Source organism: Archocentrus centrarchus, unplaced genomic scaffold (assembly GCF_007364275.1).
Source record: "Archocentrus centrarchus isolate MPI-CPG fArcCen1 unplaced genomic scaffold, fArcCen1 scaffold_32_ctg1, whole genome shotgun sequence".
NCBI classification, from domain to species: Eukaryota; Metazoa; Chordata; class Actinopteri; order Cichliformes; family Cichlidae; genus Archocentrus; species Archocentrus centrarchus.
The window spans coordinates 3817219-3840330 of NW_022060260.1; the positions used below are offsets into that span (position 1 = coordinate 3817219).

General features: G+C 40.6%; 1 protein-coding gene across 1 annotated transcript in view; it reads left to right on the forward strand.

Annotated features, from left to right (window-relative positions):
- The window catches only part of lrrk1 (leucine-rich repeat kinase 1), a 117535-nt gene that overhangs the window by 52836 nt on the left and 41587 nt on the right, over positions 1-23112 (forward strand). Inside the window, 14 exon segments of the mRNA XM_030724165.1 lie at positions 676-788; positions 1182-1396; positions 2177-2341; positions 4290-4385; positions 4387-4463; positions 6802-6922; positions 7326-7485; positions 8201-8379; positions 8465-8562; positions 8904-9075; positions 9159-9331; positions 10519-10658; positions 12219-12522; positions 14947-15116. Of these exon segments, the coding sequence (XP_030580025.1) occupies positions 676-788; positions 1182-1396; positions 2177-2341; positions 4290-4385; positions 4387-4463; positions 6802-6922; positions 7326-7485; positions 8201-8379; positions 8465-8562; positions 8904-9075; positions 9159-9331; positions 10519-10658; positions 12219-12522; positions 14947-15116 (2183 nt within the window).

Consider the following 23112-nt stretch of genomic DNA (forward strand, 5'->3'; position numbering starts at 1 on the left):
GAATACAGAATATATGAACGTAGACTCGGTGTGTGAACCTACAATAAAAGTTAAAATTAGGATTTAGAGGAAAAAATAACGATAACTGAAACGATGTGGAATACAGTAAAATGTAAATGTTCTAGTTTGATGTCAGTTTAGTCAAATTTATCAACACAAGCTGCATGAGAAGATATTGGTGCATGTGTCTGCAACTGGGAGGTGTACTACTACCAGTTCAAAAAGCCTTTAAAAAGTGTGTTATTGTAATACTCCGGACTTTTCCTCTATCAATACTTGGCCGTATTAAAATGTTCAAAACACTAAAACTAACACTGAAATTAATACAAATGAAAAGGAAAAAGTGTTGTTTCTCTTTTTTTCCTTCATGTTGTCCTAAAGTAAAAAATCAGTGTAACTTTTGAAAACAGCAGATAATGAAGAAGGGAAATTGAAATCCTTCTGAGTGCAGTTCCTGCTGCAGCTGTTTTCAGCTGTCATGGTTTTCTGTTATTGACAGTTTGCTAGCACACAGCATATCTGGTTGATCCTGAACAGGGGCATTCAGTGACCCTGTGGCTGCTATCAATGAAGTTTCATGAAGGAAAAAATTACAATGTTTTTTAAAATTGATGTTTAGATTCAGTAGTTCTGAGCGTCCTGCCTTTGATGTGACTCTCACTAACATTGTTTCAGTAATCCTGGAATCCGGGAGCTTCCAGCAGAGCTTGGTCAGCTCTCAGGTCTGTGGCAGCTGGATATTGAAGACCTCAACATTACTAATGTCCCCCAGGAAGTAAGAAAAGAAGGTACTATCTAAGTAAAGATACCTTTAATTCAGAGGGAAGCTTGGCTGAAAAAGTTGCTCTGATAATGGTTTTATTTTTTAAATCCAGGGTTGTGTTTGTCTGTTTCTTACTTTCATCACTTGATTCTTTGATTATAGACTGACTGTCTCACTCTAACAATACTCATTTAAATTATTGTATGTTATCTTTCAGTTGTCAGATACATGTAAGGAGTGAAAATAAACTTCTCTGAAATATAAAGTAAAAAAAAAGAAAAAAATAGTAAAGCATACAGAAGTTTAAGTATTGCACTTAAGTGTAACTAAGACTGTATTTGTTGCCATCTGTAGTGTGCTGTCATTGTTGGATATGGTAATATCCTCAAAGGCGAATCTTCTAACACTGGTTTTCTAGGTCCCGTATCTGTCCTGGCTTTCCTCCGGGCACAGCTTCGGAAGGCGGAGCCTTGTAAGCTTTTGAAGATGCTGGTGGTCGGTCCGCCGCGGCAGGGGAAGTCAGCCCTTCTCGAGACTCTGCAGACCGGCAGAGCCTCCCCCTTCACCCCAGCAGAATGCAGCATCTCCACCTCCACCTGGGAGCTGGACAAACCTAGTGGAGGCAAGAACAAAGTGAGGGAAACAGACATTACATAATACAGTATTGTACACTTAAACACACCCACACATTCCTATTAATCATTATATGGCCATTATATGGTCTAAATTTTAGACATTTAAAAAGCACAGGATGCAGAAACAAGGCTCGATGGCTAGGCTAAGACATACCAGCATTTCTCAGTGCATGATTTTGGAGCACTGATACTCTAATGCAGGGCTCTTCAACTCCAGGCCTCGAGGTCCGGTGTCCTGCAGCTTTCAGATGTGTCCCTGATCCAACACACCTGAATCAAATGGCTGAATTACCTCCTCAGTATGCAGTCAAGTTCTCCAGAGTCCTGCTAATGACTTCTGTATTTGACTCGGGTGTGTTGAAGCAGAGACACATCTAAAACCTGCAGCACACCGGACCTCGAGGCCTGGAGTTGAAGAGCCGTGCTCTAATGCACTCTGACCAGGGAGAAACATCTCTCCATTCCTCAAAGTTGGGTTGCATCTTTGTTGAGAATGATTAATGCTGCATTAGGATAATGATCTTAAACACTACTGCAAAAGAAAATCATTTCCACCATCACAGGAAATTCTTTGAAATGTTTAATTAAAGGAGTGGGGGATGGGTGTGAGATTCCAGATTCCAAATCCCAAGGGATTAGTTTTATTTTTACTTTTAATTTCTAATGAAACTAATGACGTGGTTTTGTGTACTGGTCGGCTGTATTCCTGACTCGTCACCTATTCTCAAATTCATTGCCTTCTCAAGAGTTGACTTTGCTCTTGTCTTGTTGCCCACAGAAGGACTCTGTCACGTTCAGTGTGTGGGATATTGGCGGTCAGGCCAACATGTCCACAGTGAACCAGTGTTTTTTTACTGATAAGGCCCTGTATGTGGTGATCTGGAACCTGGCTCTGGGAGAGGAAGCTGTGGCCAGTCTGCAGACATGGTTGCTCAACATAGAGGTGAATTTTAACTACCGCACAAATACAGACACGCACAGACTCTCTAAGAGCCTGTTGTTTGAAGCTTTGTTTTATAACCCTGTTTCCCAAAAAGCTGAAATGCTGTGTGAAATGTAAATGAATAAATACAGAATCAAAGTGCCATATACACTAATGCACCTCCATAACTTCAGTATCTTTTGAACTGTGTGCTGATGACATGGTGGACGGTCCCGCTCCTATTTAGCCCGTAATGCATGGCGTCCATGGTTTACAAAAAAAAATTCCAAATTTTGTAGCAAGATCCTTTCAAATGAAAATATATTTTTCAAAAGAAAAGTTTTTTTGAACATTTGCATGTTAATTTATATGCCCCTTAAAAAAGATGCACTCTCAATCACGCCCTTGCTGCGATGCCTTGAGGATGTTAAAGCATGGATGGCCTTAAACTTTTTAAATGTGAATGATAAGAAAACAGAGGTAATGGTTTTCTGCCCCAGCAGTTCATGTGAAGGATCTTCTGTTGACCCGGGGCCCTTGACGCCCTACTTAAAGCAGACCATCACAAATCTGGGTTTTAAGATTGACAGTGACCTCAAGTTAGGTCAGTGGTCAAGTCCTGTTTTTATCATCTCAGACAGCTGGCTAAAGTAAGGCCCATTCTCCTTGAATTCATGCTTTTATTATTTCCCGTTTAGATTATTGTAATGCTCATTATTTTTGAATTAGCCAGTTGTCCATAAAGCGTCTCCAGCTGGTTCAGAACGCTGCTGCTCGGTTACTAACCAGAGTTAAAAAGAGGGAACATATTACCCCTGCACTGGCTGCCAGTACATTTTAGAATTCAATATAAGTTCCTTTTACTTGTTTTTAAATGTCTACATGGCTCTGCTCCATCAGTATTGCTGCTCCTAAACTGTGGAATGACCTTCCATCATATATTAGGAGTGCTCCTTTATTATCTACTTGTAAGACTCTTAAGAACCATTTTTACCGTTTGGCTTTTACCCCAAGTTAAGACTGTTGCTTTTAGCTTGTTCTTAGTGCTATGTGTTTTGTGTTTTATGTGAATGTGTAAGTGTATTGACTGTACAGCACTTTGTTACAGTTTGTTAAAGTGCTCTAAAAATGTCATAAAGTAAAGTAACTCTAAGACGCAGTTTGCTGTGCTAACACAAAGATGGTGTTTGTGTTAAGACTGGTTGGAAGGAGTTCTGGTTTAAAGAAAAATCATTTTATTGTTTGACCACATAAAATAACCACATGGCAACATTTTTAATTGAAGTATGATGATGGGAAAATATTGCTTGCATCATTTCACGCAGATTATTTGGTAACTCTAAGATTTCCAATTATGGTGGTTAGTTGGCAGGATAAATTATTCCTGCCTGGATGTTTTTTTTTGACCACAGTGAAATGTTTACTGTTTAGCTTCGTCCTTTGAGTTTTAGCTATAAAGAAGCACAAATTGTCTTAACATGTAGTGTTTGTAGTGCTGTATCTTAAGACAATTTGTGCCTTTATGTGTGCCTGCAGACACATACACACACATACAGGGGAAAACAAAAACAGATCATAACACGTACAAGATATTTTACCCCAGACACAAAGTGCCAATGTTAGCCAAAATAAGGGTACCTCAGCTCTGTGACCTCAGTGACTGCAGAGGTGTTTATGGTTTATTGATTCCTAACATTTTAACAAATGTCAGTTTATTTTGCAACATAGATCTGCCATAAAGATGAAACTTCAGTTGTTCAAAGAGGGATGACGGGATGTTTATTTTGTTGTGTTGATTGATATCAGGCAATAATAGAATAAATAGGTGACAGTTTAATAAAGTGGGTTTACTGCATCTGCATTATTGTCAATTTTACAAATCAAGTCTGCTATTTTGTCACTCTTGTGCTTTTTTTTCTTCAGTGTGCTTTCAGTAAATATGTCACTGCTTGTGTGCTGTGCCCTGCAGGCACGAGCCCCTAACTCTGCAGTAATTGTTGTGGGAACACATTTGGATCTTATCGACACCAAGTTTCGTACAGAGAGACTGGCGACACTGAGGGCCTTATGTATTGGCACTGTGCCGATCCCCATCAGGTGCTCGAGCTACTGGTTACCCTGATATCACCTGCAAACACCTACAGTAAGCACATATTTCACATTCTTACTGTTTATTAATATCGGTAAGAAGGTGCTGCTCTGTTTGTTGTGGCAGCAACCTTACAGATCGTCTCTCTTTAATGCCACAAACTGGGATGTGTTTAAGAATGCTGCTCTGAGAAGAGGACAGTTCTGTGGATTTAGAGGAATATGCATCAGTGGTTACCAGTTATATCAGCACATGCGTTGATGATATTGTCCCCACCAAATGCTGCAAGATATATCCCAACCAGAAACCATGGATGAACTGTGAGGTATGCTCCATGCTGCATGCACGCTCAACTGCATTTGCCTCTGGTGACACGGAGGGCTACAGAAAGACCAGATATGACCTACGTAGATCCATCAGGGAAGCCAAGAGGCAGTACAGACTGAAGCTGGAGGGATATTACAACACTCTGATTCCCGACGCATGTGGCAGGGCTTGCAACACATCACTGACTTTCAGCAGAGGAACAGCAGGATCACAGCCTGCAACAACGCCCTACCAGATGAGTTGAACCAGTTTCTATGCTCGCTTTGACACCCTCAACTCCATCCAACGTAGAGAGATTCTACTACCGGAGGCAACACAGAGCTCTTCACCCACTGTAACATCGACTGAGGTGTGCAAGGCCCTGAGGAGGACCAACCCCCGAAAAGCACCTGGCCCCGACAACATCCCTGGCCGTGCTCTGAGGGTCTGCTCTTCAGAGCTGGCCGAGGTTTTTACAGATATTTTTAATTTGTCCCTCTCCCAATCATCTGTGCCCACATGCTTCAAGTCCACCACTATAGTGCCCCTCCCCAAGAAAACCAACACAACCTCTTTGAATGACTATCGTCCCATTGCACTCACTTCACTTGTAATGAAGTGCTTTGAGAGGATGGTCATGTCCCATATTAAAGGATCCATTCCGGACACATTAGATCCCCTGCAATTTGCATACCGTCAGAACCGTTCAACTGATGATGCTGTTAATGCAGCCATCCATACAGCCCTCTCACACCTTGAAATAAGGACACTTATGTTCGAATGCTGTTTATAGACTACAGTTCAGCTTTCAACACCGTCATCCCAAGCAGGCTGGTTGAAAAGCTGTTCACCCTCGGAATACCACCCTCCCTCTGCCGCTGGGTCTTGGACTTCCTTACAGACAGACCTCAGGCAGTCAGAGTTGGTACCAGGACATCAGAAACAAAGACAGTGAGCACTGGGACCCCACAAGGCTGTGTGCTCAGTCCTCTCCTGTACACCCTCTTCACCTACGACTGCATCCCCTCCCAAAGCAACACCTCCATCGTCAAGTTTGCTGACGACACCACCGTCATTGGGCTGATTACTGGGGGAGAGGAAGCAGCTTACAGGGAAGAGGTGGCCCAGCTGGTGTCCTGGTGCCAGGAAAATAATCTCTCCTTAAATACAGAGAAGACTAAGGAGATGATTATTGACCCGAGGAAGAGAAGAGACCAGCATGCTCCATTATTCATCAACGGGACTCAGGTGGAGAGAGTGAAGACCTTCAAATTCCTTGGCACCCACATCAGTGAAGACCTCACCTGGACCTACAACACAGCACAGACTGTCAAGAAAGCTCAGCAGAGACTCTTCTTCTTAAGGAAACTGAGGAAATTCGGATTATCCCCCAAGCTCCTCAGCAACTTTTACAGATGCACTGTGGAGAGCATCCTGACAAACTCCATCACAGTGTGGTATGGAAACTGCACCAGTCAGGACAGGAAGGCTCTCCAGCGTGTCATCAAAACAGCACAATTCATCTGTGGAGCTGCCTTCCCATCACTACAGGACACTTATAATACCCGGGTAATAAGGAGGGCACACAACATCATCAAGGACTGTACCCACCCACAGCACACACTGTTCACACTCCTGCCGTCTGGCAGACGTTACAGGAGTGTAAAAGCAAGAACAACCAGACTAAAAAACAGTTTCTATCCACAGGCCATCAGGCTACTGAACCACTGACTGATTACCAAACTGTGATTACCTGCCTTTCTTTCATCTGTATATATCTGTATATATTGCACTTGCTTTATTATTTATTTATTTTTATTTTCTACTTTTACTTTCCTAATATACTAGTTCTAAATTTTATTTAACTTAGTTGCTTATTTCAATTGTTTGTAAAGCAGTCGCAAGTAAGAATTTCATTGCTCAGCATAACCACAGTGTTTTGCGGTGTACATGACAATAAACTTCTTGAATCTTGAATCTTTGGAGTATGTAATTGGTAATTGTGTGTGTGTGTGTGTGTGTGTGTGTGTGTGTGTGTGTGTGTTGGTGTGTGTGTGTGTGTGTGTGTGTGTGTGTTGGTTTTCAGTGAAGTGTCCTGTAAAACCCTGGAGGGATTAGATGGTTTAAAGATGCTGATCTACCATGTGGTTCTCTCCATGAGGGACAGCAGCAGCTCAGCATGTGGTGGGAAACTGCTGGGCAGACTGGTAAGCAAACTAATGATGTACACATCTGTGCAGAGAAAGTGTTACTCTTTGAGCCCACAGAAAAGAGACAGTTTGCTTTTGGTATACCTACAGTGTTATTTAATTAATTCATTTATTAGTTTTGAAATGAGCTAATAGTAGAAAAAGAGTTGTGAAAACTACAATGTTTAAATTCATAACTGTTTTTGCTTTTTTTTTTTTTTTTTTTAAAAAAAAACTCGTAAGAGAATCTTCCTTCTGTGTTGGAGCGAGACTTATTCATACAATAAAACACATTTATAATAAACTGTATAGTATACAAGTTTATACAGGTTTATAATTTAGACAATTTCAAACTGAGGATGAACTGTTCTTATTTTATTCAAAAGCAAATATAAATTTGTACCACTTTCTCCTCCCCCAGATTCCCAGAAGCTACCTGGCACTTCGGGAAGCAGTGATGGCAGAGAAGGAGAGGCGACAGGCTGAAGGAGAGGTCCAGTACCTAACTGATGCACAGCTGAATGGCATCATAGGACAGAACCCAGAAAGTGACATCAGAGACTATGAAGACCTACAGACTGGTATTATGACAGCAAGCAATTGAAATGTGGAAATCATTTATGAAAATGGATATATTGTGAGGGTTTCCCCTGTAATTTTATGAGCCTGCAAAGTAGCATCTGTCCGTGGGGGGGGGGGGGGCAGCCAGCCAGCCAGCCAGCCAGCCAGCCAGCCAGCAACAGTGAACAGATGTGTGTAAACAGCAATGTTTTGGTCATGTTTTTCCTGCTGACATTAAGTTGCCATTTGAACCAAAGAATTTTTAATGTACAAAAGAACCCCATAGACTTTGTTCTATGTGCGTCTCAAAACCTCACATAATCCCATTTTGTCAAAGCCTGTGGTGCATCTGATCAGCAAAAATTTCAGTTTGACGCTTTTTAATGCTGTTAGTTAATGACTTGTTTTTCGAGCCAGCCTCGGTGAGGCGTTCGATTTTCAGTTCTTTTTACTGGCTGTTTACTTTTCACTTCATTCACTGCTTTGTAGGTTTAAAGAAAAGATTGTTGTTACACACAATCCATGTTCACAATGTTAAACTTAAACTGGGGAAAAAAATGATATTAGGGAAGCCAGTGTGTTAAAATGTAACACCAAGGGGTCAGGACCAGGCTTCTAATATGTGCCGAGTTGGCAGTGAGACTGTGCTTCTGATTTCTCACCTCATCATTTATGAAGCACTGCCACACTGATGCTGTATTTCTTCTTTGTTTGTGTTTTTAAACCCACATCCAGCTATCAGTTTCTTGATTGAAACAGGAACCTTGCTCCACTTCCCTGACACCAGTCATGGCCTTTGCACTCTCTACTTCCTGTGTCCTGTGTGGCTGTCAGAATGCTTAGAGAGGATCATGCACCTCAAATCCTCTCGCACTGTAGTCAGGAATGGAGTGATCCAAACGGAAGACCTCAGGGTGAGACTTGGGTCTCTGTGTGGTTTGTTTTGTGTGTTGATACTGGTGTTTTGTGGTGATGTTTATCATGGGATCTGTTGTGCAGATGCTTTTGGTTGGAACAGGGTTCACGCAGCAGACGGAGGAACAATATTTCCAGTTTCTGGCCAAGTTTGAGATTGCTCTACCCGTGGCCAACAACAGGTAGTTTTTTCTCACTCTCTACAATAGTTACTCAGTAGGAGTTGATATAGACTGTTGTAAACAAACATTCTCAGTTGGGCAGCAAGGAGTAACATAAAGAGTTTATGGGAAAACTATTCCAACTTTCTTGTCTGTGATCTCAGTAAAAACTGTTCCTGATGAGTTATGGGCTTAATCACTCGTTTCAAGTCTTATCGAATGGTGTGCATTTTAAAATTAGAGTTTAAAGGAAGATAAATTATGAAGGGCCCACCATGAGACTGACAAGTTGCTACTGCATGAGAATGCAGTGTCCCTCAGTGAGTTGATGTGCTCTTCATTTTCCATTTCACCTGTTGCAGATATCTGCTGCCCCACCTACTTCCCCCCAAACCAGCCCTGGACATCCATGGCTTCCGCCAGCAGACTTACAAACACCCTTCAACGTCTTTTCAAGATGAGCTTGTTCCTGCTGGATTTGGGGAGCGTTTTATTGCCAGAATGCTTATAAGCCTCACAGAGATAGATATGCAGGTACCGAACCCGGCAGATTGTCATCATCCTCAGTCTGACTTTCAGCTTTTCACTTCATGGCCTGAAATGTTGTTTCTGTGCAGTCATTTGAAAACAAAATAAAAAGCACCAAGAGCCAGCAGAGAAGGAATTCTGTGATCTACAGCTTTGCTGGAATCCAGCAGAGGAGCCGCTGTAGCACCTTTAGAGTCCAACGCAACCAGACCATCTACTGGAAGGAGGGGCTGCTGGTCACTTTTGTTGGAGGTTACCTCAGGTCAGAGCTGGAGTAGAAGATGTGGGTAGTAATTCATGAGACAAATGCTTAAGAGCCAAAATAGATGGTGTGAATTATAAGCATCCTGATCTTAAGCTATATTCAAGGTATTTCTTTAGTGTTGATAGCTGAAATTGTGTGCTAATCACAGTATTTGGAGTGCTGTTAATAATCATCAAACAAAATGAGTACAAAATCAAACATAATATGAAAGGGGAAAATTTCCTGTGCGAAGAAAATCTAAATCTTCTGCCACTACTTTGATAAAAATTCCCCCGTAGATGGAGAATGTGTCAGTTTTGGAGCTGATCTGGAACAGTGAGAGATGAGACATAGGCATTGGCTTTTCTATTACTTTGCTATTTGAATGCAATTTTAGTTCATGTAAATACTAGGGGTGGGACTTTAACGCGTTAATTTCGATTAATTAATTATGGGGAAATTAACGCGTTAAAATTTTAACGCATTTTAATCGCACTTTGCACCGTGGAACGTTTCTCAGTGCGCGAGTTCCAGGCATACAGATTATATCGACGCACAATGTCCAAATTAGGGGCCGCATCCTGCGAAGGACCCGGCCCCTAATTTGGACATTGTGCGTTTCGCGGCCACGAACGCCACAAAGGCCGGAAGTGAGCGGCTAGCCTTCATATCAGCTGCCGTCACCTCTGCGTAGCTCATGTCGCCTAGCAACCGTGAGTGCGAAGCACAGCTGTGTAACAGCAGCTGTTTAAACGGAGAACGAACTTTTTCTCCTTTTTGTGGTTTAATTTTAAGTCTTTAATTCAAAATAAGCTGTTAAAACAAGCATGACACATTTCAACATCAAGGAATACAGCTGAGCGAATGATTAATTCCAACTATAACAAGTGAGACATTAATGTTGAATAAAACTATCCAGTTATGATGCTTAACTTTAATTTCAGGAGTTTATCACAGGAGCACTTCCACCCTTCATTGGTCTGTGTAGTAGACTGGTGGGAAAATAAACAAAATTTTGAAGTTTAAGCTTATGTATATTGATTCATTCATCAACTAAACTTAAATTAATATTTCTCATGTCAAATATTGAAATGCGATTAAAATGCGATTAATTTCGATTAATTAATTACAAAGCTTGTAATTAATTCGATTAATTTTTTTAATCGAGTCCCACCCCTAGTAAATACTTGTTTATGTCTCTGCAGTGTGGAGTCATCAGATGTCAACTGGAAGCGAAAGAAGAGTGGAGGCATCAAGATTATCTGTCAATCAGAAATTAGGGATTTCTCTGCTATGGCATTCATCACAGATCAAGTCAACTCTCTAATCGAGCAGTGGTTCCCAGGTCAGTGCGCTACATTGTTTTCATAAACGCCCGATACTTGGTTAGAACATTTTTCTGTTTATTTGGCTTTAGGCACCAAATCTTACAGAAGAAGAGAAAACCCCGTAGCCTTCAAACTTATACTGGCTAGCATTCAAAATGAAACGGAAATCTTGGTGCTGCATAACTTGACCTAAATGTCTTGATTCATTGGGTTGGACACAGCCTGAAGCAATAACGTGAATCCACTGCCCTGTGGAGCCACAATTAGTGAAAACAGTCATTAAGGTTTGGTGTTTTGTAAGCTGGGCATCAGGCAAAGGCGGGGGCCTGGACACGTTGACCACCAGCACATCACAAACCGGTTGATGGAATGACACATTGCTGGTGGGAAAGGAACCTGAGCTAGTGCAAGAAGTGGGGCAGTACCAACTAGATATAGCTGAACTCTCCTCCACACACATGAAATCACAGCAGGCGGCAGAGGTAGAGTGGGCATTCGCTGAAGTGTGAGTGTGTGCATGAATGTTAGAAAAGGCGCTTAGGCACACATTAAAAGTTCTAATTGAATATGTGTGATGAGTGGATGTGACTTGCAGTACAAACTCTTTAAGTGCTCAATTAGAGTAGAAACACACTATTTACAATTTTCAGTCCATTTACCATTTAGCAATTTTTTCTGGAGAACACCTGAACTCTGACTTCACTCTGAGGTGACCCATGGTGACAAGTGCTGTTTTGGTATTTCCTGCACAGTGAGAGGCTCAATTCTATAAAACTTGAAGTTGCAGATGGAAAGACTATTATGTCAAACAGCAGTTCAGAATGCCTGGCCCTCCGGGAGTCTGAGTGGGATCCTAGAAGGTTCCCACCTGGGGACTCCGTAGATCTACTGGGAGACTTCACATGGATAATGATGAAGACAGCTGGAGAGGGGTGATGGGAGGAAAGACCTGTCTGATCTAAACCACAGTGCTGTATTATTACAGGATTTTTGTGTTAGACATGAGCTAACATAACAAACACTCTGTATAAGTTGGTACCAAAGCCCCTTAGGCCAAAGGTCAGTGATTATCTTTGTTGTTGTATCATTTGATCTGAGACTGGATGTCTTGGGCACCTGGATAATGAAAGTAGTAGAGCTGTCAGCTAATTCTCACTTAGTGGTGGGTTGGATTAGATGGTGGGGAAGGCTCCCAGACAGACCTGGTAACCCAAGCAGGTAGTGAAGGTGAACTGTGAACGTCCTGTGGAGGCTCCTGTTCTCAGGGCGCCTTCTCACAAACAGACAATTTTCTGTTGTATTTCAGGGAGGCTGGGTATATAGAGTTTGGATGAGTATTATTGTAGGGTCTTTACCTCACAATATAAAGTATCTTGAGACAACTGTTGTTGTAATTTGTTGCTATATAAATAGAATAGAATTGAATTAAACTGAATGGGCCATGTTCAGGACCTCCATTGCAGAGGCGGCTGCCAGGAGCTGTTGTGATAAGGTGATATTGTGCATTAAGTCTGGTTTTCAGCTCTCCAGTAAATGTGTACATACAGTGAACATGCATGTTTTTGAATTTCTTCTAGCTTTAACTGCCAGTGAGAGTGATGGGAGTCTCCTTATAGAGCAATATGCCCCCTGTTCCCTCTGCGCCTCCCTGAGCAAAAAGAAAGAGGTTGAGTTCCCAGCCAGCCAACACAGCAAGGATGGAGACAGAGGAAAACATGAAGATGGTGAAGGAAAAGAAGCAGGGGTCCATTATTTTAATATGGAGGACTGTGTCCTGGCTGCAGTGGAGAAGGAGCACATCATGTGTCCTCAGCACCCTGATCAGCCAGTTCCTCTTCAAGAGTTGGTCCCAGAACTCTTCATGACTGACTTCCCTGCACGGTAAACTTTTAAATGTGATGGATCGTATAGACTCAATCACATGAAATCTTATTGTGTTGCTTCAATGTGAGCCTGACTGGAAACATTAATTTAAAATACAGACATAGCTGTTAGCAAGACAGCAGGGTAGGAGGCGTAGAAGAAGAAGAAGCTCTTCTTAAGGATCTGCTACTTTACCTTATGCAATGTGTTTAATATGTACACACATGAAATTATTGCTACTGTTATCGGATCTGTCCCTTTGACAGATTTTATATGTATTTGTTAGAGATACTAGAGTGAGGTAAACTTTAAAGAAATATACAAAAGTTGATTTGTGATTAGGAAAGCAAAGCTGTGTGTGGCCTCAGTGCTTTCTGTGTAGAAATGTACCTTTGTCTATGCATTTCACAAAACTAATACTGCAGTTCTTTAGTAAATACCAACAAAAGCTTTTTAATGTGTAAAGAGGGCAACAGACGTCTCATCCTGATCAACTGAGATCTCTGTTAGTGCAGGAAACATGTAGGGCTTAGTGTGAAACATTCAGACTTAAGATGAGAAAATATTGGATAGTACAATTGTGTAACACTATATTGAGCAGTAAACAGTATGTCTCACTTGAATGTACAACTCTCTGTGGACCCATTACAGTAAATGATCAGACTGTTAGAGGTCCACAGACTTATATCTGTAAGTCATATAAAGAAGAAAAGCTTTAAATACCTTCTAATATTTTCATTAAACACATAAGTGGAGCCCATGTCAGTAGTCTGTAGATGGTTGTCACCTGTGTGGGATATTGACTGCTCATTTTCAAGGACCTATGCATAAGCATGATAACAGTCCTCACAGTATGAAGAACACCTGTACACAGTGTAAGTCAGCAGCTTTAAATGGTTGGGAATGTATAATGCTCGTTTGTTCCCAGCATCCATTTTCTGTATTATCAGCAATGCACTACTTAGAAACACTGTGTGTATGGAGTTGTTGGAAGGTCAATTGCACAAAACTTAATGTCTCTTTAAAGAACTGCCAGCTTTTGGAAATGTTTTCTGCAACAGTCAAACAGCCCCCTCCAAATATTAGTTCAAATGTAACTGCAAGATTTGCACCACAAAAGCTCTTAATAAAAGGTTATATCAGCCATTTTTACAGCTGGATAGTTACTACACAAGTTATTATTTGGCTATATTATTCAAAATGTGATAGTGGTGTGTGTGATATCCAATACTGCAATCTTCAATATGGTGTTTAATATTATAGATGAGCAGATGGCACAAAGTTATCATCTTAAATATCTTGGACAAGATGTGTATTGAGCATCACGCTGCACTGAGTCCTCCTAAAGGAAGGAATGCCTTTCATGAGCCTCTCTTATCTTTATGGTTCAACTAATATTGATATCGTAGCATCTTTCAGTAACTAACTTTTAGTGCCCATTATCAGTGACCATTCATAATTCCATGCCCTTCTTAAAGTAAGATCGAAGAAAAGGGGTCAGCTTTGAGGACAACTGCCGTTGTAACCAGATATTCATCAAAGTACTTGACCATTCTTGTTTTCAGGTGATTAAAATGTGAAATAATTTTGAGTGTGTATGTATTTGTTTTAAATATGTATATTGAAATTTGAAGCTGGAAAAGGTGTACGAACCCTGAGACCTTAACCCAATCGAAAATCTTTGGAGGGGGCTAAAACTCAATGTTGCCCAGCAACAGCCCCGAAACCTGAAAGATCGAAGATCTGTGTGGAGGAGTGGGCTCAAATCTCTGCTGCAGTGTGTGCAAACTTGGTCAAAAACTACAGGAAATGTCCTTGACCTATGTAACTGCAAACTAAGTACCAAATATTACTTTCTGTTTTCCCAGTGTATCAAGTACTTATTTCATGCAATAAAAATGCAATTAATTATTTAATAATCATACAATGTGATACACAGTTGAAGTGTACCTACAGTAAAAATTACAGACCTCTCCATCCTTTGTAGGTGGAAGTCATCATCTGATGACTTCAAAAGGTTCAAAGCAGTGAACTGTAAATGTCAGCCACATGTTTATTGTAATGTATTACTTATCTACAATACTGTAATTAATAATCCTTTTTATTATAAATTTGCATTATATTTCTAACATATTGTAATTACATACATGTACTAAATAATGTCAGGCTAAATAGCAATCACATCATCATCCAGTATTGATTCAGATTTGTTTACTTTGTTTCCCTTCCCTCCTTTTGGTACTTTCTCTGCACTGAACACATAAAAATGAGACTGATTTGTTCTTACCAGACTCTAGATAAGACAGTGTACAAGAAAATGGCCCAGCTTGGATGGCCAGGATGATTAATATGTGTGTGTGTGTGTGTGTGTGTGTGTGTGTGTGTGTGTGTGTGTGTGTGTGTGTGTGTGTGTGTGTGTGTGTGTGTGTGTGTGTGTGTTAGGCTCTTTTTGGAGAAGTCCCAGCTGGAGTACTCTGAGGAGGAAAATCAAATCCTTGGCCAGGGTGGCAGTGGGACCATTATCTACCGAGCCCAATACAGGAACCAGCCAGTGGCTATCAAACGCTTCCACTTTAAGAAGTGTCAACAAAAGGCAATCAACAGTGACACAGGTACAGAAGGGTTTTTGTTTTTTTTGTTTGTTTGTTTTGGTTTGGTTTGTTTTTGTTTTGTTTTGTGTTTTTGTTTTTGTTTTTGTTTTTGTTTTTTTTTTGGTTTGGTTTTGGTTTTGTTTTGGTTTGGTTTGGTTTCTGGTTTGGTTTGGGTTGGGCTCCCCCCCCCCCGTCCTTCTGCCTCTGTCCTCCCTCTTTGCCCCGCTGCTGCTCTCTTCTGCCCTTTTTACCCCCCCCTTTTTTCCCCACTTTGATTTGACCCTTTTAAATACTCTTAGTGTGTGCTGACTGCCAGTATTACACCGCCACCACAACGCTGTGTAGAAATCAGTGTAGTGTTGTCACAGGATGTGAGTATTACAAACTCAGCTGCATCCCTTCTACCCAGTTTGTGCATATCTATGCAGTTTTTGATATAAGGCTTTAGTATAAGTTTTGTTTTCAAGTACATGTCAAATAATCTTCAGATTTAGAAAAAACATATACCCACCATTTGACACACACTGATTAATTGTTAATGAGAGATGTGTTTCAGATGCACACTTGTGGAGGACATTTTTTAAATTAATTTTGTTAAATTGTTAAATTTAAATCTAGTTATATACTTCCAATTCGTAACAGTAAATATCGGTGAGAAAACCCCAACAATCAAACAATCCTGCATGAGCAACCATTTGGCAACAGTGGAAAGAAAAAAAACTCCCTTTTACCAGGAAGAAACCTCCAGCTGAACCCGGCTCAAGGAGGGGCAGCCTTCTGCCCCATCCAGGTGAGGGGATAGAGACTAGATTGAAGGGAAACAAGAGAAAAGGCACACTATGGGAGAAAGCCCAAGTTTAATAATTACAAATGGTGGGTTAAATCTCTAAATGCAATAGTGGTGTATAAACACATGGAAAGTGAAAAGAGGTGAGTGAAGAAGTGCGCAATGCATCATGGGAGGTCCCTCGGTAGCCTAGGTCTATTGCAGCATAACTAAAGGATGGTTCCAGGATGGTTGGGGTGACTGTATCTCAGGAGGGTAGAGGAGGTCACCTACTAGTCGGAAGGTTGCTCTCCGATCTTTAGGGTATGATTAGGCCTGATTATTTAAGACCTTGTATAACAGGAAGCAAATGAAGAGAAGCTATAGTGGGAGAAATATGGTCCCTCTTTCCTTGTCCCTGTTACTGCAGGCCAAGGTAATGCTATCCAGAGTAAGTATATGTTAGCTGCAATGCCTACAATTTTTAGGGATGGGTACAGTTTTTTTCTGAGTAAAAAGTTTTGTCTGAATTTAGAAGCAGGAAATTAGAGGTCATTCAGGCCTTTATATATTCAAGACATGCAGGGATAAATAAAGCTGGGTATCATCTGCATGGCAATGAAAATATGTCATATCTTCTAATAATATTGCTTAAGGGAAACATGTATAATGTAAATAGAATTGGTCCCAGTTCAGAACCCTGTGGAACTCTGTGTCTAACTTGTGTGTGGGGGGAAAAAAACTCCCCATTTACATGAAAAAATTGGAGTGTATCAATTGCATACAAGTTTCCAGTGCAGTTCCTTTAATCCCCTCAGTATGTATGGAGTCTGATAGATGCATTAATGGTTTGGAGGAAGTAATTATGAAGTCAACTCTGAAAGATCAATCTGAGAGTTTAAATAAATATTGGCAGTTTTAAAAGTTGCTGTACTTAATGATCTTGTATGTTCATGGGATGGCTGTGAATAATTTTTTCTGTAATTGTTTTTAGCCATGTTAGGGGCACAATTCTATTGTTATTCAGTTGGTCTACCCATTAGGACTGTATGTGGCTTAGGAGGTAGAGCAGGTCATCTACTAATCAGAAGGTTGGTGGTTTGATCCCTGGCTGCTCCAGTCTACATGCCAAAGTATCCTTGGGCAAGATAACAAACCCCAAGTTGCTCCCAGTGTGTTTACTGAAGTGTGAATGTTAGCTAGAAACCACTTAGATGTAGCAAAAAGTGTTTGAATGGGTGAATGAAGTTGTATAAAGTGCTTTGAATGCTCAAGTAGAGTAGAAAAGCACTATATAAATACCAGTCCATTTACCATTTGGTTCAGACTGATGTTCTGGGTAGAGTTCCATTACATTTGAAGATGAATAAACCCAGGCAGGTAGAGGGACAGCATGAAAAACGTGAAAAATATTGCTAATCACTGCACCACCATCTCCGTGCGTGGTGCTCCCTTTTGGGAAGAGAATGAATGTGTCTTATTTTTAAAGACAGTAAATTTATTTTTTACAGTAGAGCGGTTTTCAGAGTTTCAGGCTTTTTTTTTTTTACACAGAGTACACAATGAGAAAAGTCTTTTTTTTTTTTTTTTTAGCAGTGTGCACACAGGTGTCTTTTTTTAAGTTGTCAGATCTTTTACAAACCAAACCGAGAGGTCAGTCAAAATACAGTTATTACTGGGATGTGTTAATGTGTTAGATTATTGTCTGAATGTTGCAATGTGTAAATTTCATTAAAAATGCAGAACAGTGTGCTCATTTATGAATGTGGCACAGTAACAGTATGTTCAATAAATATACCAAAGGCTCAGGATCTGACAGTGAATAATGTTTTTTGTTCTTGTATACACTCTACAGGTTTATTTGGTGCAATAATTTGCAATAACGCAGCTGCCCTCTGGATAAATCCTGCTCTCCACCTCAGGACCTCACATACAATCCTCAGCAACTTTTAACAGTTTAACAGCTTTTCATTTTTTTTTCATTCATCATAATTCATCCTGCCTTTATCTGAATTGCCATACTGTTTTCAGAGAAACACACACATAAAACTTGCGCTTACGCTGTATTATTTTGTTAGTACATGACTCTGCACTCATGAAGTCAGCTCATTTTTGAGCTGCTAGTTTCTTATTTCCTTATTATTGAAATGAACTTGCTGCATCTTTGTATATAAATTGGGATATTGTTAGTACATCACTTGCAGAACTTTCTCCTCCCATCAACTTATTTTTGCAGTTAAAACTGTCATGGAACAGCTGTGTGGTAGGCACAAAAGAGGACCCCAATACAGGACATGCCAGGCAGCGGTTAGACTAAAATCCACTTTATTTTCAAGTGCTGAACAAAAAGCCGTACTAGGCGGAGCTAGTGGCAAAACTCAGAGCTACATACACCAGACTTAATTCAGAGGCAGAACAGGACACAGCAGGAGAACATATGAAGATGACAACAGGCACTAAAAACACTGGACTTAAATACACAGGAGGACTGATGAGGGCAGAGGAAACAGGTGGGAACACAGGTGACGCTGATTACCTAGACGAGACCAGGGGAAACAAAACTGAACACAACAGACAGAGACCAGACGACTATCAAAATAAAACAGGAAGACAGAAGAGGGAAACAAAGACGCAGACCTGATACAGAATACAGAGAGAACACCAGGAACTAAAATAACAATTAAACCCCACAACCAAAAAACCCAGAACAGACAAAATGAAGCAAAGCAGAACACACAGGGTCAGAAGGACCCTGGACCATGACAAAAACACCACACTAATTAGTAATTCTGCCACTAAGTCTTTGCATGTGCAATGATATGTATTTCAGAATGCATTGGCACAGTGTTTGAGTGGGTTTCAAAAACTTGTCACTGCATATGTGAAGAAGTGCTGGTAGTATGTACAGTTCTGGTCAGAACTTTACATGGAACGATCAGGCATAATATTATGACCACCTGGTTAGTATTGTTCTGGTCCCCCTTTTGCTGCCAAACCGGCCCTGACATGTGAGAGGCATGGATGCCACTAGACCCCTGAAGGTGTACTGTGGTATCTGCACCTAGATGTTAGCAACAGATCCTTTAATGCTGCAAGGTGGGACCTCCATGGATCTGACTTGTTTGCCTAGCATATCCCACAGATGCTTGATTGGACTGGCATCTGGGGAATTTGGAGACCTCGTCACGACCTCAAACTCATTGTTGTGCTCCTCAAACCATTCCTGAACAATTTCTGCTTTGTGGCAGGGAGCATTATCCTGCTGAAAGAGGGCAAAGATGTCTGGAAATACCATTTTCATGAACGTGTGTACATAGTCTGCAAAAATGCTTAGGTAGGTGGTATGTGTCAAAGTAACATCCACTGGCTGACAGTACCCAAGGTTTCCCAGCAGAACGTTGCCTGAAGCGTCACACTACCTGCGCCAGCTTCCTTTTTCCCCCATAGTGATCATGCTGCCATGTATTCCCCAGGTCAGCAATGCACACGCGCTCGGCCACCCATGTGATGTAAACAAAAACGGGATTCATCAGACCAGCAGGTCACCTTCTTCATTGCTCCGTGGTCAACTTCTGATGCTCACATCCGCATTGTTGGCACTTTCAGCAGTGCACAGGGGTTAGCATGGGCACCCTGACTGGTCTGCAGCCCATACACAACAAACGGTGATGCTCTGTATATTCTGACACCTTTTCTATCAGAACAAGTATTAATTGTTTTTTGGGGTTTTTTTTGCAATTTGAGCTACAGTAGCACGTGTGCTGTTTCAGGCCACGTGGGCCAAGAATTGGGTCGATTTGGGTTGGATTTTCTCTAATCCACACAGGGTCAGAATAACAAAAATGCTTTGCTATTTGGTGCACACATACTGAGAGTCCCATCAGGTGAAATGTAAGGACTCTGAGTGGTACCTGGGGATAGTTGGAGAGTTTTTTAATTAACCAGTGTTGACTAAAGTAAGGATAGCTTTGCTCATGTGCTGTCAGTAATGAGCATATGACAGAGGAATGGTAAAACGACCAGGTGCTATAACCAACTATCACCAGCAGGATGTGCTGTGGTGTCACAGCTTATCTCAGCATTCTGTAATATAAAAGTAGTTCTACTGATGAGTAAATGTGAGTGTAGTGTTGGTTTATTATCAGTAATATTGTATTAGTGTAGCTTTACAAAGATAATATTATTGATAAACCAACACTACACTCACATTTACTATAATGACTTGTATTTCTGTAGTTCCTTCTTTGCAGCTCACATTACATCAGTATTATGTCAGTAATTGAGTCTTATATAGCTATGATTTCTGAACCAGTACTTCCAATGTTTGGATTAAGTTTTTAGGTTATAGATATCACACAAATTCACTATTCTTACAGGTTGAAATACAGAATTTTGCGAAACTAGTGCAATTCTAAACAGCCCAAATTTTGTTCAGAGCATAAAATAATCAACTACCAGGAAATACTGAAGGTATGTTTTGTTTTGTTTTGGGGGAATAGTTTGAGTATGGAGTTGAAGCAATGTCCAAACATAAAGCACTTCAAAAAGAGGAATGATCTCATCTTCAGGAGATACAAAGATGTTTATATCAATAAGGAAGCTGGATAAATATTTGTAACTTATGGAGAAAGGGTGGGATTAAATAAGTGTGCACTCCTTCCAACTATTTTTCAGTATGTAAACTGAATCAGAATAGATGGAGTGATACTGGAGTGTATTTTGATCTCTTTTGTATAGTATTTCTTGTCTCCTTCTCCTCCTTCCTAAATGACTTTATCTAAATTGCTTATATGATTGAAATAAATTGAAAAAAGCTGAAAGTCTGCAGTTTAGTTGCAAAAATTCAGATCTGTTGGGGTGGCATACAGAGCCAAAATGATGAAAATCATCTCCATGTCTAGATCTAAGTGTAGACTAAAGAAAAAGGTATCACCTTCTTCTTTAGGTCTGTATATTATAATGTAATCTGCATAGTGCTTGGTGCTTTGATTTTTATGGACTAATATGAGATGGATCAGCTGACCTCTTTACAAAGGATATTGGGCCTCATTTTCTAACAGTGCTTCTACACAAATCTGTGTAAAACGTGCAGGTCAACATTTCAAGCAGGGATTTATCAATATTTTCATACTTTACAAATTTATAAGTGATTGCTATTATTATTGTTATTCTTATTATTATTATTACCACCACCTTTTGGTAATAATTTTTTCAAAACACCACAAGCAACACAATTACAATTTAACAAATAAATATAAAAAAAGTAAATTGGATGTAATACAAATCTAAAGTGGAAAGGTGTCAGCTTTAACCTTTAATTTAAACATATACCAGTATTCCTTATGTAATTTTATCTCATCTTGAATCATCTTTCACTTAAAGTGATAATCCAGTTTTTGTTTTGTTTTTTTTTCACTTGAGCTACATTGAATGTCTCGGGGAAATGATATTGAAAACCTCCGTTATTTCAACCAGAGCCTTTATTAAACTGTTGTCACTCCAGTGGAAACACTTTAGAAAGGTGCGCCTTTCAGAATTGACGCTCCAGATTTCCCACAGTGTCCTCGGTCCATCCTGTTGTGTTTCGCCTGGAGAGGGGAACATTTTTATGCTCTGGATGTGTGAAGCTTGTTTAAAAAGTCGTTGCTGCTTTTGCAGCTTTTCCAGCAGATGTTCATTGCCACTCTTCTTCAGTCAAGTTCTTGTATTTCTCTGTGTATTTACTCTGTGTAATGGTAATTCAAATGATCACAAACTAAACACACAGCTTTAGCTTTGACTTAAGTAAATATATCCTTAGCAGTCCATTATTATATATAAAACTCTTTCGGGGCAAGCAAACTCACGTCTCTCTGAAACGTCTGTTTCAGCATATTTACAGTGAAGCTGCATTCGTTTTGGTCAGTATTTAAGTTTTGACTCACCTTCCACTGGAGCACAAACTAGGTGTCATCAGGGAAACACAACACAGCGTGAACACAAACACAGTGGCCAGGGATGCAGAAGAGCATCATACCAAAAAGCTGGGAAGGCAGGCGATCCAAGATGGGTTAATCACTGCTTAGGCAAAAACCTTTATTGATCCCTTATGTGTCAGAACAGCTGAGAGGCATTTTCTCCAAACACAGTGTATCTGTGGCTTTCAAGCCCTAAAATGCAGTACGCCAAATTTGGTCAACCCCAAAGATTGGGTCCCATGACACAGAGTAATACAGTGGACTCAGCTGAGTGCCAAGAACGAGGATTGCCGTAAATTATACATCCGGGAACTCAAACCACCTCTGGTCAAGTGGATGGCCCAACACAGAAGAGCTACCTCGTTAGGCTGGGACTCCACAGTCTATTTACACCTGCAGTCTAGTGGCCACTCGTTCAGTGATGAGGATGTGCAGATACTGAAGAGGGAGGAACGCTTGTTTGAGTGCGGTGTGAAGGAGGCCATTGATGTGACAAGGGAATTCCATAGCTGTGTAAATATAATTTAAACATATGTATACACTGTTTTATATGTCTTATGTATGTCTTATTTGTCTCTATACTATATGCTGCACAATGGGAGAAGCACCTGTAATTTCATTATATGTGACATATAATGACATTAAAGCTATTCTGATTCTGAATGACCTTCTCTGAAGTGAGGAGGGGGCCTAAGGCTTGAATTATGCTTCTGTGTCGGGTCTTTGCCTATGTGCACAACCAAAAATCCTCTCTGAACCACATGTGGCAACCTATGATGTAACCTGAGGTGTACCTCTCAAGAAATGTAACTACACGTTGGGTCGACACAGCCTGCATGGATTGTGATTACCGGGGAGGGTTTGGAGGGGATTTCCATTTACTTACGTAGACCCAACGTAGAAGAATAATTCAGGCTTAAGGGTACATCTTTCACCATCTTACAATGCTGTGATTACAGCCATTCCCCTCTCTATGAAAAGTCCTCATGGCTGTTGATCACTTCTCATGACAGTTTGCATATTAATGATCATGCAGCTGAACTCAGCCCATTTTAGTCAACAGTGTTACTGTAGTTTCAGTCATGATGCAAATGAACTGTTCATAAGTTTGAGGAAGCCTGCAGTCAGCTGTGATTAAAGAAGTCACTTGGATGAGTGACGAAACATTTCTCACAGATGAACAGAATCATATTTCCTGTTTTTTCTTCTGTAATCTGAAACTCAGCATAGTTTCTATCTTCAGCCCCCGTGGAAAAGCTGCATTTCCACAACTTTACCCTGATGGACCAGATTC